The sequence below is a fragment of the Pistacia vera genome, unplaced genomic scaffold (assembly GCF_008641045.1).
Source record: "Pistacia vera cultivar Batoury unplaced genomic scaffold, PisVer_v2 Contig80, whole genome shotgun sequence".
Lineage (NCBI taxonomy): Eukaryota > Viridiplantae > Streptophyta > Magnoliopsida > Sapindales > Anacardiaceae > Pistacia > Pistacia vera.
In genome coordinates, this window is record NW_022196668.1 from 453,808 (window position 1) to 470,418 (window position 16,611).

Consider the following 16,611-nt stretch of genomic DNA (forward strand, 5'->3'; position numbering starts at 1 on the left):
TTTGTAGAGGAATCTTTCTCATCCTTGTCACCGCCTTCTATTATCTTGAAGGCGGAATTCGCATTTCCTGGAGTTGCTGTGTAAATATTAACCAAGAATGGAAGCTAAAATTTTGGTACACACATCTTACTGGCTTGAGATTATACTTTCTAGGTGAGTGATTGTAAATCTATTGATCGGCTACTTTTGTAAATTTGTTATCAATCAAAGACGCCAACTTCTTGGGTTCTTACATGATGGTGAATACCAGGAAGAACAAGCAAAAATTAAAGATATCGTGCTACAGATTAGCACAGCTTCTCTCAAAGTCAAAGTTTGTCTTCGATTTTGAGGAGGCTTAAAGTTAAGTACCGCGGAAGCATTAAAATAATGGGACTTCATTCTTGGGTCATTTATTCTAGGCTATCTGAGAAGACTGGTATGGAGTCTTGGATCGTTATTTGTGAGCAATGGATACAGTTCGCAAACTGTAAATATGTATTGCTAAAGCATGATGAATTGTCAGAAGAAAGTGGGTCAGAATTGGATAATAGAACGTCAAATAGAAGTAGGCACAAGAAGAAGAAAAAAAATAGAAAGAAAAGGAGGAGAAGAATTATGATGATGATGAAAGTTATGACAACGAGTTGCTGGATTTTGATACCTCAGATAGTGGGCGAAATTTGCAATCTAGGGTATTAGCTGGGTGCTCTCCACTGATGGGTTTTCTGCATCATGGACTAGTGTGAGTTTATACTCTTTATCATGTAACTTTTGAATTTCTTTCATTGAAAAGCAAAGTCTTTAGTACTTGAATCGTGAAATTTTTTGTGCTGCAAAACTAGTTTATGAGCAGAGGAAGCATGTTTTCATACATGGTGATGTACTGAAAATCTTGTCAACCAACCATGTTGATCCTTATTAGAGTCTAAGACTAGAATGTTATTTTTTTTCCCCTAAACCTTTTGCTAGTAACAAACTTCAATCTTTTATCTATCAAATCTGTAAAATGTTTACCAGTAATCTGACATATTACCCTTTTTTTTGTGATTTTCTTTTCATTTGTGATTTTATTATGGATGTTCATCTGTTTGACTCTACTGCAGATAGTGACATAAGTTCTTTTAGTCTATAAACCTTTATCTGATTATTGCATTGTTTTGTAGGCGGATTTACCGAAACCTGTCAAACATTGCTTGGCTACATGGATGAAGTGGCTTGTTAACCAGTGGAGCAATGTGGCTAATTTCCAGATGGTTACTTTATCCAGTTTCAACTGACTGATAAACTTCAAGAACTTTTATGGAACTGGACTTATTTGATGGTGTGTAAACAGATCATCAGACTGCAGCTTCGTCTCAAACTCTCAATAAAATTTTGACAGCCGAGAAGGCTACACATGCAACTTAAATTTGATCTGATACGCAGGTTGATACAACAACATGGCATCAACCTCTGCAGTCTTCTTAGTTTCCAAATCGGTTGAACGTAAAATCCAGCTGAGAACTGTCTTAAGGTGTTTTATCTTTAAATTTATCGAATTCCATGTTTACTGCAGGGATTTAAAACTGATGTCTTTTTTTTTTTTTGGTGGGTGTAGGACAACAGAATTGTGGAATAGATTATGAGAGCATCTGGCAAGCCGGTTCCAATATGCTCAACTTTGATGCGTTGCTATATAATTTGATATTTACATTTTTTTCAGTTGTGGAATATAGTCATATACATTATCCTTAAACTTTTGTTATTCACATGAGAGTGAATACTAAATCGGCTATGTTGTTTTACGAGTTTAAGAGAAATCATATTTCCCATGACAAAAATGCTATATCCACCGAAAAGTTGCACCGAAACACGTGGAGGCCGCCACGTTGGACCCATTGAATATTGATATAAATGGATGGTCGTCCAACGTTTTCGGACGGTCGTCCAACATTTTTGGACGGTCGTCCATACATCCCAGACGGTTGTTCATAGTAGAATGGACGACCGTCCATAAAAAGTTATTTAGTTTTTAAAAAAAAAAAAAACAATGGACGTCCGTCCAACAAATTTGGACGCTAGTACGCCCGTCACCCGTCCCTATATTTGTGAATTTTTTTTATAAAAATTGTTTTAAAATATAACAGGACGGCAGTCCATCTGTTGTGGACGGCCGTCCATATTTTACGAACTACCGTCCATACTAGATGGATTGCTGTCCCCAGTTTGTGAAAATTTTTAATTATTTAAATTTTATTTTTAAATATAATGTAAATATGGACGACAGTCCATGTACTTTGGACGGTCGTCCTTAGTAGATGGACTGGCTGTCCATGTAATTTGGACGGTCGTCCTTAGTAGATGGACTGGCCGTCCATGTAATTTGGACGGCCGTCCAAAGTACATGGACTGCCATCCATATAGAATGGATGGCCGTCCAACGTAAATGGACGGCCGTCCATACATGGATTGGCGTCCATATTTGTTGAAAAAAAAATTTTGTTAATTAATATTAATGAATGACTTGTCTAATACGCTTCATTTTTAAGCGTCAAAATCTTTTTCTTCTCTTCTCCTTCGTCTCTGCCATTTGCTTTTCTTCTGTTTTTCGTCTGCGCCATTTGGTTTTCTTAGCTTCTCCTTCGTTGCGTGTTGTGATTCCTTGCTTCGACGTCGGTTGCTTCCTCAACAATCAAGCACCAGCAGCAATATCTCGTTTTATAGAGATAACCTTGAAACAAAAATAAATATCAAACCTGTTAAAGCCAGGATTTTTGTTAAGGTAAAGAGTTTTTTATTTATTTTATATATTCATTTAGTTTCCTATTCTATTTTGGATTGAATATATGTTTGATAGATAATATTTTTTTGTGACAGTTGTGAACTAGATTTGTGAACGCAAAAACTGATATTAGTTGTGCATGAAATAACTGAATCTAGAAGAGTCCAGTTTGCCTCGTTTCAATGATGTTGAGGTAAATTGTGTTCGAAACTTTTTTAAATATGGTGTATTGTATTGTTTATTATGATGTGTTCACATTATAATTTTCTTTATTATAAAACCATTGGATCAGGAAAATGAATGTGATGAATTAGAAGATACGGGATGTGTAGAGGAAGAAGTGGAGCCTCATATTGGAATGGTGTTTGATTCAGTTGATAGTTTGGTGAAGTATTACAGAAGGTGTGGAAATAAAATGGGTTTTGAAGCAATGATACGTACGTCAAAGAAAGGAGATGATGGGGAGATGAGATACGCTATAGTGGCGTGTTCTTGTTCTGGGAAGGAGAGAAGTAAATGCAGAAATACCTTGAAAAAACAACCTGTTGCAAAAACAGATTGTAAGAGTCTTATTAGTGCAGCTTTGAATGGTGAATACAAATGGGAAATTAAATTAGTTGTGCTTGAACATAACCATGATCTTACAAGTCCGACGAAAAGAAGATATTTCAAGGTAAATCGAACGATAGAGCCTTTTGTGAAAAGGAGGCTTAAAGTTAATGATCAGACTGGGATTAGACTTTGTAAAAATTTTCAGTCATGTTCAGTTGAGGCAGGAGGTGTAGAGAATTTGACATTTCTACAAAAAGATTGTAGGAATTACATTGAAAAAGTTAGAAGGCTACGACTTGGAGTTGGAGATGCTTCGGCAGTGCTAGAGTATTTTATGAAAATGCAAAAGGAGAATTCAAATTTCTGGTACATGATTGATGTAGATGAAGAGAGTCAATTGAAGAATGTGCTATAGGTTGATGCTAGATGTAGGGCCTCATATAAAGATTTCGGTGATGTTGTGACCATCGACACAACGTATCTGACGAACAAGTATGATATGCCATTTGCAGCTTTTGTGGGGGTTGATCATCATGGACATTCGACATTGTTAGGTTGTGGGTTAATTTCACATGAGGACACAGAGACATTTGTATGGCTATTTCGTTCTTGGCTTGAATGCATGGATGTTGCTCCTAATGGAATTATCACTGATCAAGATAAGGCCATGCAAAATGCAATTGAGATTGTTTTCCCTAGTACAAGACATAGGTGGTGTTTGTGGCATATAATGAAGAAACTGCCTGAGAAGTTAAGAGGGTATAACGAATATGAAACTATAAAGTTTACGTTACAAAATATTGTGTATGATTCGTTGGCACGTGAAGAGTTCGAAGAACGGTGGAACAAATTCATTGATGTGTATAACCTTCATGAGAATGAATGGTTATCTGGATTGTATAAAGAAAGAGTACGTTGGGTGCCTGTATTTCTTAAAGATACATTCTGGGCAGGTATGTCTACTACCCAACGTAGTGAAAGTATGCATGCATTTTTCGATGGATATGTAAATTCCAAAACAACATTGAAACAATTTGTGGAACAATATGATAATGCATTGCGAGATAAAGTGGAAAAGGAGAGGGAGGCTGATTTTAGATCTTTCAAGTCTTGGATACCATGCATAACGAATTACCCCATTGAGAAACAATTTCAAAATGCATACACAACTGCAAAATTTAAAGAGTTTCAAGAAGAGATTGCGGGGAAGATTTATTGTGAATTATCTTTTCTGAAAAAGTCCGATTCGTATGAGGAGTATCAGGTTTTAGAAGATATTTGGTTTGGAGATAGTAATCGGCGTGTTCCCTTTCTGGTTTACTTTGAAGAAATTTCATGTGATATTCGCTGCAATTGTCATTTGTTTGAGTTCAAAGGGATTTTATGCAGACATGCCATTATTGTGTTGATTCATAAAAGGGTTTCACACATTCCAGATAAGTACATTCTACGGCGTTGGAGGAAAAACATAAAAAGATGTCATACGAAAATCAAGGTAAGTTATAATAAGTGGAGCACAAACGTTGAAGGATAGCGTTTTGAGAAGTTGTCTAATCTAATGCTGACAGTAGCTGATATAGCATCAAACAATGAGGAAGACTGTAACATGTTGATGGAATTGATGACTGGAGTGAAAAATAAGTTGGAGCAGAAGGAAAGTGAGGGAGGGTTTGGTAGTAAAGAGGGGGACAATCCTCCGAAAGAGGGGAATAGTCTAATTAATAGTCCACGGGTAGCTCGCAGCAAAGGTCATCCTCCATGCAAAAGAAAGCGATCGAAGGTTGTTAAAATTGTACATAGGGCTAAAAATAAAAAATTGCGAAAACAAAGACTTGGTATAAGTTATACACCCATTCTGACATGATATTTGTTTTTTAAACATTATTTACTTATTTGAAGTTTATTATAATATATACTTGATTCTTAATGTGTTATGCTACTTTATAGGGAAAGAATCATCAACAGAGCGAGACAACATTGCTGAAAGTGTACCGGGAACTCTAGTGTTGTCAAATGATATTGTTGCTACTCAGGTATGTGTTATGTATGTTGTATAATTGTAAAAACCTTAAGTTTTTTATAACATGTGCTAAATCGTGGTTATTAAACATTGACAGTTGTCCACTGGTCCGGTTCAGAATCTCATAGCAAATAGTAATTTATATCCTGGACAGGAGGATGTAAATTATGAACATGTTTCGTTGGGAGAGATTTGATATCTTTAACCGGTTGGAGCATTGTTGCATTTGTATTCGGTAGAAATTATCCGTGTTATGGTTAATTTCTGACTAATGCAGTTGAGCTATATGTTGAATCAGTTGTTTTGTTTTTATTATTTTTGTTGCTCGTTGGGTAAGAGTAGACTATTGGTTGTAGGGTGTTGAATTCATAATAATAATAGAAATGTATATATTATCCTTATTCTAGATGTTTTCAGTACATATTATCGTCACATTTCATTTCATATTATTCTACATTTTATTTCAGATTTAGGGTGTTGATATGTCTTTTGGTATCAGTTGCTTTGTTTTTATTATTTTTGTTGCTGGTTGGGTAAGAGTAGACTGTTGGTTATAGGGTGTTGAATTCATAATAATAACATAAATGTATATATTATCCTTATTCTGGATGTTTTCAGTATATATTATCGTCACATTTCATTTCAGATTATTCTACATTTCAGGGTTTAGGGTGTTGATGTGTCTTTTGGTATATTTGTTTTGTTTTTTTCATTTCCGTTGTTGGTTGGCTAACAGTAGACAAATGGTTGTAGGGTGTTGAATTCATAATAATAACGTAAATGTATATATTATCCTTATTCTGGATGTTTTCAGTATATATTATCATCACATTTCATTTCAGATTATTCTACATTTCAAGGTTTAGGGTGTTGATGTGTCTGATTTGTTTTTTTCATTTCTGTTGTTGGTTGGCTAACAGTAGACAAATGGTTGTAGGGTGTTGAATTCATAATAATAACATAAATGTATATATTATCCTTATTCTGGATGTTTTCAGTATATATTATCGTCACATTTCATTTCAGATTATTCTACATTTCATGGTTTATTATACTATGGCAAATATAATCTTCGTACATAACATTTATACTAAGAATTAACAGTCATATGATATTTGAGAAGTTCAGCTAATTGAGAACTTATTGTGAAATCAAACTTTATTAATTAACATATTTTCGTACATACTGAACTACACATAATTACAATTAACATTCAAAGTCTGTTCCCCAATTAACTACACAGATGTTGAGAAGGTGGAGGTTGTTCAGTAGTTCATCATCCTAGTGTACGGGGTGGAGGCTGACTAGAGGAGGACGAGGCTGGTGACAATTTCTTCATCATGTTGGATATTTTTGTCATGCGTTCCCCAAGGATGTCAACCGTTTCTTCTATTCTTGATACGAACGAGTTGAAATCACTTTGCAACTGATCTTGTTGTTCTTGTATTTTCCTCTCAATACGTGAAAAACTATCTTCTTGAAACCTTTCGATCTGATCAATTCTGCTTACTATTTCGTCTAAGGTATGAGAAGACATTTCTTCTACATTCTAAGAAGATCCAGGTTTGTTCTTCTTCTTTTCCGCACATAGACTCGTCCTTCATTTTCCCCTTTTGGAACAAGGATACCTTCTTACAACATTGCCTCTTCCTCCATTTCATCCCTAATCAGCAACCATTCTCCTGACACATTCTTTTTAATCAAATCCATTTAGACAATGTGACATCCCCCAACAAATTATTTGCAAAAAATGTGCCTTCATCTGAAGGGGTGATCTCAAAACCCAACTTCTGACATATTAGCGTAACAACCATCCCCCAATAAGTGTCATCTTTTTCTGCTTTAATCTCTCCCAACTTTTTAATTAATAACTTAGCTAAATTTACTTGCTTCTCTATTACTGCTGCTTCCATCAACAATAAATCCTTCACTGTCACATTTCTATTTGTCTCTTTCTTGCCATTAAATGTGAATATCAAAAATTTGTGAAAAACTCTCATAGCAGGATTTCTTCACTTCGTAGATTTACACCTATATGGATGATAAACCCCTATTCCAGAAACATTCGTCCAAGCTTGTTTAGAATCCCACGTTCTCGGTACGCTATCCAAACCTTCAAAATCAATCCCTATCCAGTTTGCTAAGTCCTGTGGCCTGACTACACAATTCTGATTCTTTAATCTAAAAAACATTGTATACGGCGGGAAATCATCAGTACTTGTCTCCACAACTTCAAAACTACTAAAAAACTCGTAAATCAAATGCTTATATCCGTCATATGTAATACTCGCCAACTGCTCCCATTTCAAATTACGAATCTAACCATTAATCTCATCGCCTAAACCCAAACTACTTATAAATCCTATATCCAAAGTTCTTCCAAGACAAATATCTCTTTTCGCCATCTCTTTGTATTGCTTTTTATGTTGCACGTCTCGAAATTGGACGCCAGATGACGAAGAGCCTCCACCCGAAGTGTTTGTGTTTTTTGCTCTTACCATTTTCTGCTTTCTTCTAAAACCCTGAAAAAAACATATCCACAAGTAATTCATGTTATATGACAAAACATATATGACATTAAACCAATATCACAAACACAAAGCACATACAGCATAACCATGTATCCCACTTTAACAGTATAATATCAAAATCAATCACATTACAGACAATCGAAAGAGAAATTAATCAAAATGTTAAAGAATATAGTCATTTTTTGTTGTTGAACCTTTCCTCCCAATAAAAACAAAGTCTCTTTGATGACAATATCCATACAAGTTTAGAACCAGCTCTATTTGTCAATCACCATGTGAAATATGCAATTCCAATCCTAGCATGGAATCTGGTGAAATTCCTTTTTTTTTCCATCAAAGTCAGAAGTTTAGCTGCTTCCTTCATATCACCCAATTTGCAATAACCATCAATCATGATAGTGTAGGTAATTTTATTAGGATGTATATTAAATGAAGCCATTTCTTCCAAGACATTCCTGACTTTATCCATCTAACCCAGTTTAGAATAACCACCTATAAGTGCAGTGTAACAGACAACATTTGGCAACAAACCTTCCTTTCTCATTTCACCAAAAAGACTTTTTGCATCTTCAACAAGGCCAACATTGCACATTCCATGTACTAGAGAAGAATATGAAACCAAAGTAGGTGGGGTGCCCCTGCTTCTCATGTCATTAAGAAGTCTGAAAGTTGTTGTCATATTTCCATTTTTACAGTATGCTCCAATTAGTGTATTATAAATAACAGAATTTAGTGATACTTTCTTAGAGATGAGCTCATTAAAGAGATTTTCACCTTCTTCAGTTTTATCAGCTTTACCATACCCATCTATCATAACCCCATACGTATAGATATCTGGAACAAAACCTTTTCTTATGCACTTGAAAACCAATGTCCCGCTCAATAACCACATTTAAATCAACCATTTTAGCAGCTATCTCAATGTGCCTATCTTTGGGATTATTCAAATACACAACCGGCATCTTTCCATCAATCAAACAAATCAAAAGCAATCTTGCAGGCGATAAAAGGTTGGAAAAAAGAAGCAAACGAATCAAAAGACAATAAGACCGAACTGTGAACCGAAACTTACAGGAGTCAGATGCAAAGTAAAAGAAATTCAAAACCGTTTTCGGATTCACATTCAATCTTTTAAAACACCCAAAACAGAACACTTCTATTTGTCAATCACACAAACCAGTCCGACCAAATTGACTTTATCAAATCAACTCCATTCAACACAAATGTAAATCCAATACATTTATCCAACATTAAAAAAAAAAAAAATTGAAAAACGAAAGTGTCTAATTACCGCGGCTGATTTGTTTTTTGAGATGAAGAAGACGATGAACCAGAGCACAGACGAGATGAAGAACACGATGAACCAGAGCGCAGATTGAAGAAGAAGAAGAAGACCGTTGTCGATTTTTTTGTTTTAAATGCTTTCCCCAAAAGTTTTTAACCTAAAAGTTTTTCAATTGAAATTTTTGTTTTTAATTAGAGTAGGGACGCCCGTCCAAAAATAGAGGACGACCGTCCATAAGGAATGGACGGGCGTCTCTTAAGTATGGACGGCCATCCATATGGAATGGACGGGGATCCATTAAGTATGGACCGTCGTCCATATGGAATGGACGCCCATCCATTCCATATGGACAGTCGTCCATTCCTTATGGATGAGCATCCAAATATTTTTTTAAATCTTTTTAAACCAAATTATGGACGGGCGTCTATTCTATACAGACACCTGTCCACACATTACGAATGCCCGTCCATAATTTGTGGACGAACGTCCTAGATTTTTTAAAAATTTTTATATTTTGAAAACAGGACAGACGTCCCTTATTTAATGAATGCCCGTCCAAAATTAAGGGACGAGCGTCCATTAACATATGAACGTCTGTCCAATATGTATGGACGGCCGTTCATAACCTAGGAACGGGCGTCCCTAAGTTTTTTTAATATTTTTTATTTCATTTAGCAATTTGAGGACGTCCGTCCGTAGTAAATAGACTCCCGTCCATATAATATGGACGGGAGTCCATAGTAGTGAACGACCATCCATATGCTATGGACGGCCGTTCATTAGACATAATTTAATAACGCTAAAATGCGTTGAATGCTCTGAGTCAGCATACACACATAAGCCGGTACAAAATTTCGGTGTAAAAACACCGGTGTCTGTAGCATTGTTGTTCCCATGAAGCCCATAGGCCCCATAGAAGAAAAAGTTGGAATCTTTTATAATTTGAAACTTAAAAAGAGTACTCTTTTCCATGTTGCCTAACAAGTCTGGGGTGGTCATATGTCTCAATTGATTCTTCTCAATTGATTCTTTATTAGTAACAATTCAATAGTTTGAAAGCTTGGGTATGGAAAAACCACATTAGCCTGATTTGAATTTACAGGACGTTGCATCTAAGAAATGCTTGCCCATTTGCAATCGAATTTGCGGTCACAACAAAGAGGTGTTAAAAGAACATACTTCAGATCAATTTGTAGATTAGAAATTAATCATGATGCAAGAATTTCGTACATGATTTTTGGGTATAAATTTATTGTGGAACAAATTTACAACACATGGACCCTGACAGGATCCCAATGGGTGGATGCATGGAATTGCAGCATCGTCACCATGAAGCCCTACCTACAAGAAAGGAAATAAAAGCCAAATGTAAATTTGCAAGGTAACTAGTTGGAGTAAATTGTTGATGGATTTCCCTGCTTCATATAAGCTCGTACTCCAAATATATGATCTAACAGGTAACTAACATATAACACAAGCACTATAATATAATCAAAGGTGATTAATTAAGAAGACTGTGATCTAGCTGTTTTTGTTGAGTGCAGAGTAACATACAAATTGAAGGAACTTACCCCGGGATGAATAAGCTGGCAAGCTAACGTACTTGGGACATGAGCTTTTTGAGGCAGCACAATCCCGCAACTAAAATAACAAGAAACATTTAGAACACAAACTTTTGACACGAAGAATAAAGCTCAAGCAGAATGTTAGATGATAGGCATGATTCAGCTCACAAAAAAATTATGAGAATGTCGGCAGGGAAATTCTAACTTAAAAAACATTGACATATTGGACTTTTAGCCCCACCATCAGCTTCTGTCACTTTCTGTTTATAACGAATGCATAACAACTGTTCTTCTCTATCTTGGGTCAATTTAATCACAAGACCAAATGAAATCCCAAGTATCTCAGAGGGCAGAGCCTAGATCTTAATTATACTAATTATCTGGCATAGTGGGTAGATTCTAACCTTGAAATCCTTGTAAAAGCACAAATGAAGTTCCTCCACAGCACCTTTAGAACAAACAAGCTTAGGGGTTGTATGGAAAGCATTCTGAATGGCAGAGACAATGCCTCCACGGGGATACTTCTCAGTATTAGAAGGAAAATATCCAGCTTCATTCAGTACTTTCTGACATCATCCACATAGAAAAAGAAACACGTTTATACATTAGCTAAAACAGTTGAATGCCATACACATTCCACCCCATCAATTCCAATATAAAATTAAATTGAAATACAAGCATCAAACAAGATAAAAATGCAGTCAATACAACAAAATTACTTCAGTTAATAGCTTAGTGTGAAACACAGGAAAGGTTAACAATTGACAGCAAAAGTTTTTCAGACTTACCGTGACATTGTATTTAAAGTACACATTGAGGGTGGTTAAAAAGTAACTGTATTCATCTCCAGTTACAGGAGAACTACAAGTTCCATGCTTCTCTGAAAGAAATAAATCAGAAGTAGCATGATTTATAATCCAGTTCAAACCAAAAACAAAATGTAGAGAATGTACTATCAACTATATCATGAAAGAGGGGAAAAGCTAAAGATGATCACCCCACTGCCAATGCATATCCCAGAATTCAGCAATGATAAGAATACAACAAAAAAGCACTGTCAGTTCTGAAACATGGTGAGGAATGATTTAGAAATGAATAAAAGTTTAAAACTTATACAACCTCGTGAGCCCAAAATGACCCTTTTCCACTATAGCAAGTTGATGATGAACCACAACTTAAAGATGGCCAATACTTCTCTAGAGCACCAAGCAATGTTGAAATCTACAAATTACATCAACCAACATAGAAAAGGCATACAAGGAGATCACTACGACTTCTAAAATCTAATACATAACTAAGGGCATAACTACTTTTAGAAATATGAACATTAATGTCAGAAAGTTCTAAATAAAATGTGGTCCAGCTCAGTAAAACTGACCTCTTTTTCATCAAAATTAGATCGCTTGCAACAGGCAGGCCAGGTCCCGTCATTGTAGTCAGGCCAGAGTCCATCTGCGACACAAGTTAAAGATTAGATGAGCGTATTTCTTTCTGTTACGAGATTTATGTACACAAAGGCCAATTGCAAAACCCCAGGCTGAACCAAAAATGAAATTAATTCCATTGTTTTAAACAACAAAGAACAGGTTTTAAAAATGCACCAAAGCAACCATCCACAATCATTGTTTTAAACAATAAAGAACAGGTTTAAAAAAGCACCAAAGAAGCCATCCACAACCGCTTGTAAACTTCATGGTATAACATCGTCAATATAAAAGATCACATTCACAACATTGTACTTACGGATTGTAAATTCAGTCGGCGAATTCGATCTGAAATAGGACAACAAAGAATAAACGTTGGTAAGTTTCCAAAGCTATGTTTGCCAAATCCAAGTTTAAGTTGTATTAAAAGAGCATCTACAGCACAAACTGAAATCAAATTTAACCGAATTATCATATCACCCACAAAACAAATGCCATAGGAAAAGTCTCTGATAGACTAAACAATTGAGCTAAAGACATGTTCGCCACATATAAGTTGAACCATAAAACACCATATTTAATACAAACTTCCAATAAATTTAACTAAATAATCACATCACAGCCCAGCGAACGAGCAAAAACAAGCTCACGGCACGAATTAACCAACAAAATTGACCCTTTTCAGCTTCATCTCTAATCACCATAAAATTCATAGAATTAAACAAAATACTAATATAATACTTTCTGAAACTCTTTCTCAGAACAGCCTCATAAAATGATTAATAAAACAAAAAACTTAAACTAGTTACAAGCATCAAGCTAAAAAAATAGCATGAAATCAGAAGCGTCCAAATTGAGTGACAGGCGTGGGACAAACATAGGTCAACGGAGATGATACACATGAGCAATCCATCGTAAATAAAGCTATGAATTAAGTAAACTAAAGAACAAATTAAATAAAGAAAACAAAAGGGAGAAGAAGAGATGGAAAGAGTACCCGCGGCAACAGGCATTGGAAGAACAACAATAGCGAGTACGGCGACAGACAGTGCCAGGCCATTGAAGAGCCAAGTTGAAGTAATCGAACTCTCTCTGAGCACCAATTACTACTCTTCCGTCTCTTCTTCCGTCCGCCTCCTCAATCTTACAGAACGACGCCGTAATTGCCAACACAACCACCAATAATCGAACCGGAGAAAGAGAGAGAGGAGTCATTCTTTACTTCTTTCTTGCTTCCAATGCTATCTAATTGGAGTAACGGTTTATAGGGGGAGAGAACTTAAAGGGAACGGAAAGGATAGATTCGTCATTTGACGGTTGCGTGCGGACAAACTGCTGTTTTGTCATTAATTGTATAGTGGGTTTTGTGTATTATTGGGATGTGGGTTTTTTTTGTAATTTTGCTAGTTTTCCCAACTCCTCTAGAGAATATGCTTTTCTTTTATCAATTGATTCCTCAAACAATAACAAAAGAGCCATTGCAAAAGTTAGTAGAGTTAATTGATAATAGTATAAAATATGAACATCATATTTAAAATATAAATCATTTAGAAACCCTCCTAGAAGGGTTTTTTATTGAACTCTTTTCTTCTTGATGCAAGACAAGATCCCAAGCCCAAGGAAAGAAATTATACTTCAACCAATTTACAACTTTTCCTAAGGAAAACTATTGTGTGTTTAGTACGTGATAGAAAGAGGAGAAATAAATTTTGTTATTCCCTTGTGCCGCACAGTTGAAGATAATAATTATCAAACATTACATGTTTTGACCAGTAAGACTGGTACTTGGTTATAGCCAAATCCAACCATGGCTTCAAGTTTCCATTGTAATGGATGACTGCCCCATTCTCTATCTCTGTTTTGTTAAGGGCTCGGTCATAGCCTAGCCCCAACACATGCCACTTTCGTTCCAAAGCATAGGTCTGGTTGTAAAATGTAATCAGTCCCGGCGGCAATGACCCGAGTTTCCATAGATTTCTATTCTCGTTCTGCATAAGTACAGGCAAGTGCAAATCAAGATAGGATCCTAATTTTGATGACATTGTAAAAAACTGAATAAAAATGATTAGGATGCACTAAAGCTTTACCTGATCTTGCCAATGGTGATATATTGCGGTGAGGTTTCGCTTCCTCCACTCCTTTAAGTCGAATATATTCATGCCAAATGCCCAACCACAAGCATCTCGAGCAAAATGCTCATAGATTTTTGGATTAGAGAAGTTGAGATATTTATCAAACCTGTGAAAGCCCCCCTTGCAGGTTTCCACTGCACCATTGACCATCCCATGAAGATCAATGGACCAAAGAGGGGTTAAATCCTTTTGAACCACAATATCATCATCCAAAAACAGGATCTTGTCAAGCTTCGGATAAACTTCAGGAAGGTAAAATCTAAGATGATTCAGCATAGACAAGTACTTTGGATTCCTGTATTTGAGATTGTCAGGCCCACCCGAAAGTGATGAAGGGTGATTTGCCTTGAAATAGTACTCCTGAAGTCTTGCAGATTCGAGTTGACGGAGAACAGAACAATAAGAGGAATTCAACCATTTGAAATCATCAATGTTCTCAACTTGGACTGTGGCTTCTTTTGGAGAATTCACAAGAAACCACATCTTCATCGCCGCGAAATTCAGTTTATCTGTGACTATGTGAAAAACGTGTTTCTGCAGCTCCTTAGTGTGCAGCATAGTAGAATTAATAACCACAGATGTCGCAAGTATGTTATCGGAAAAGATTGCATAATGGTAGAGAGATGGATCTACAAACTTTTCAGGGTTCAAATCCTTAATTTTTGTATGATCTTTTAGGAAATAATCTGTGGCTAGCTGCAGTGCTAGACAATGCAATGGTCTAGGGACAACTTTTGCAGCCAGTTGAATTAAGAATGAGCTCTTTTTATTTAGATCATGTACATTATCTTCAGTTGATTGGATCATACCTTGAAATTTTCTCTGCACTGTGGGGCAATCATATAGTTGGTTCTTAGCTATAGAGAGAAGACGACCGATTGCTATTGTTTGATTAAGTGCACTGGAATAGGTAAAAAGATTAATCCGCTTAAAACCAAAATGTAAAACATGCCCCTCAAAATAAACAAATAACATCTAAAACAAGAAGAAATACCTTGGGTGAAGCTCAGCATCAGAATTTGCTTCTCCGATGGCACGTTGACTTTCTATGCATTGTTTCATAATAGAACTGTAAAGACTGCTTTCGTTCTTAGACTTCGCAACTTGTGCATATGCTTTGGCCAAACTTATCTGATCTCGCAGAAGTTTCAATGTAAAATCGGACTTTAAACTTTCAAAATCTCTCCTCCATATACTTCTTTTCACCCCAACTCCAGGTTCAAAGGTTTCAGACGGTTCAAATCTTGTCGCTTGTACTTTGTCAATATTCACTTTATCTTCTCGAATTAGCTCCGCTGTTCGAAGTTCCCTTCTTCTCTGCCGCAACATCTGAACAGGAAGTAACTATCAGAACCCAATAAACTTTTCATAATGCACACAGCAAGATACATAGGTAGATGCATTGGACATTTCACCTTGCGCTTGAGCTTCATTGGGCTCATTGATGTCATTTTACGATACACAGGTCCATCTTCATCAGAGTGATTATCAACCCCATGATGGTCAACATTCTCTTCTAATCCCTTGCCATCTTTATATAAATCTCTCGGTGTCTAAACGTCCAAAGATCACATCAAAAACTTGCATATCAATATCTCTGCCTTGGTAATAACTCAATTTGCTGATATCAACCATTGAATTAAGGAAAAAAATGAAACTAAAATTCAAGCTATATAATGTTGTATTTTTATCATACACATGGACTCCTTAAAATGCTGCAACCATTTCAACCTGACATAATAAAAACTTGATGCTAAAATCAACAGCCAGTACCTTGGACTGTTTTGGCGAGTCACTGCCTTCATTTGTGGGGCTTTCAAAGATCCATGAAGAAGAAAGCTGACTCATTTTCACTCTATTGATTTGAAAATTACCAAAAGCATTAGTGTATGTCACAACTATGTCCATATCCTGCAAAAGCAGAGTAAATTATCAACCCCTAATGAATTAAAGTTTAAACACTACGTTTCCTCCCCACCAAACTCCACAATCTTTGGGGAACAAGAAATTCATAACATCTTAAAGGATGAAACAACAAGCGCTTTAAAGTGAGCAAACTTGGGTGCTTACCTTTCCATCTGGACCACCACTGTTGAAATTGGGAGCAGAATCACCCCGCTGGGAAAAGCATGAAATACAAAAGCATGAAATACAGTCCATATTAAGTAAAAATCTTGACCACATATTTATCTCCATAAAAGAAATAACAACACAATCAATATCTACATAACGCAAAAAAAAGAGTATAGCCGATGTTTATTCCCTAGATACCGACATTGCTTCTTCTCCGGGGAAAGAAGCTCAAGACCTGTGTGCCTTCTACCTTTACGCAGCATTGTTCCGTCAGGCTTTTCCCCAT

The 16,611-nt window shown here is 36.1% G+C and overlaps 4 protein-coding genes across 4 annotated transcripts; 1 reads left to right on the forward strand and 3 right to left on the reverse strand.

Moving 5' to 3' along the window:
- Positions 1-4,490: 4,490 nt before the first annotated feature.
- On the forward strand, positions 4,491-5,666 carry LOC116117126. The gene is made up of 3 exons (XM_031403145.1): positions 4,491-5,130; positions 5,243-5,328; positions 5,413-5,666. Exons 1-3 carry the CDS (start codon positions 4,854-4,856, stop codon positions 5,509-5,511), a joined length of 462 nt encoding a protein of 153 aa, XP_031259005.1. The 5' UTR covers positions 4,491-4,853; the 3' UTR covers positions 5,512-5,666.
- A 2,649-nt stretch (positions 5,667-8,315) lies between these two features.
- LOC116117138 (pentatricopeptide repeat-containing protein At4g19440, chloroplastic-like) lies at positions 8,316-8,808 on the reverse strand. Its single transcript, XM_031403156.1, has 2 exons — positions 8,715-8,808; positions 8,316-8,653 (listed from the first exon to the last, which is right to left on the reverse strand). Exons 1-2 carry the CDS (start codon positions 8,806-8,808, stop codon positions 8,316-8,318), a joined length of 432 nt encoding a protein of 143 aa, XP_031259016.1.
- A 1,488-nt stretch (positions 8,809-10,296) lies between these two features.
- LOC116117159 (ribonuclease 2) lies at positions 10,297-13,388 on the reverse strand. The gene is made up of 9 exons (XM_031403185.1): positions 13,118-13,388; positions 12,440-12,468; positions 12,075-12,148; positions 11,816-11,917; positions 11,694-11,697; positions 11,485-11,576; positions 11,101-11,262; positions 10,703-10,772; positions 10,297-10,472 (listed from the first exon to the last, which is right to left on the reverse strand). The coding sequence occupies exons 1-9, from the start codon at positions 13,333-13,335 to the stop codon at positions 10,456-10,458; spliced, it is 768 nt and encodes a 255-aa protein (XP_031259045.1). The 5' UTR covers positions 13,336-13,388; the 3' UTR covers positions 10,297-10,455.
- A 444-nt stretch (positions 13,389-13,832) lies between these two features.
- LOC116117140 (probable galacturonosyltransferase 3) lies at positions 13,833-16,611 on the reverse strand. Its single transcript, XM_031403157.1, has 7 exons — positions 16,561-16,611; positions 16,323-16,370; positions 16,000-16,163; positions 15,668-15,797; positions 15,247-15,581; positions 14,208-15,153; positions 13,833-14,108 (listed from the first exon to the last, which is right to left on the reverse strand). Exons 1-7 carry the CDS (start codon positions 16,609-16,611, stop codon positions 13,833-13,835), a joined length of 1,950 nt encoding a protein of 649 aa, XP_031259017.1.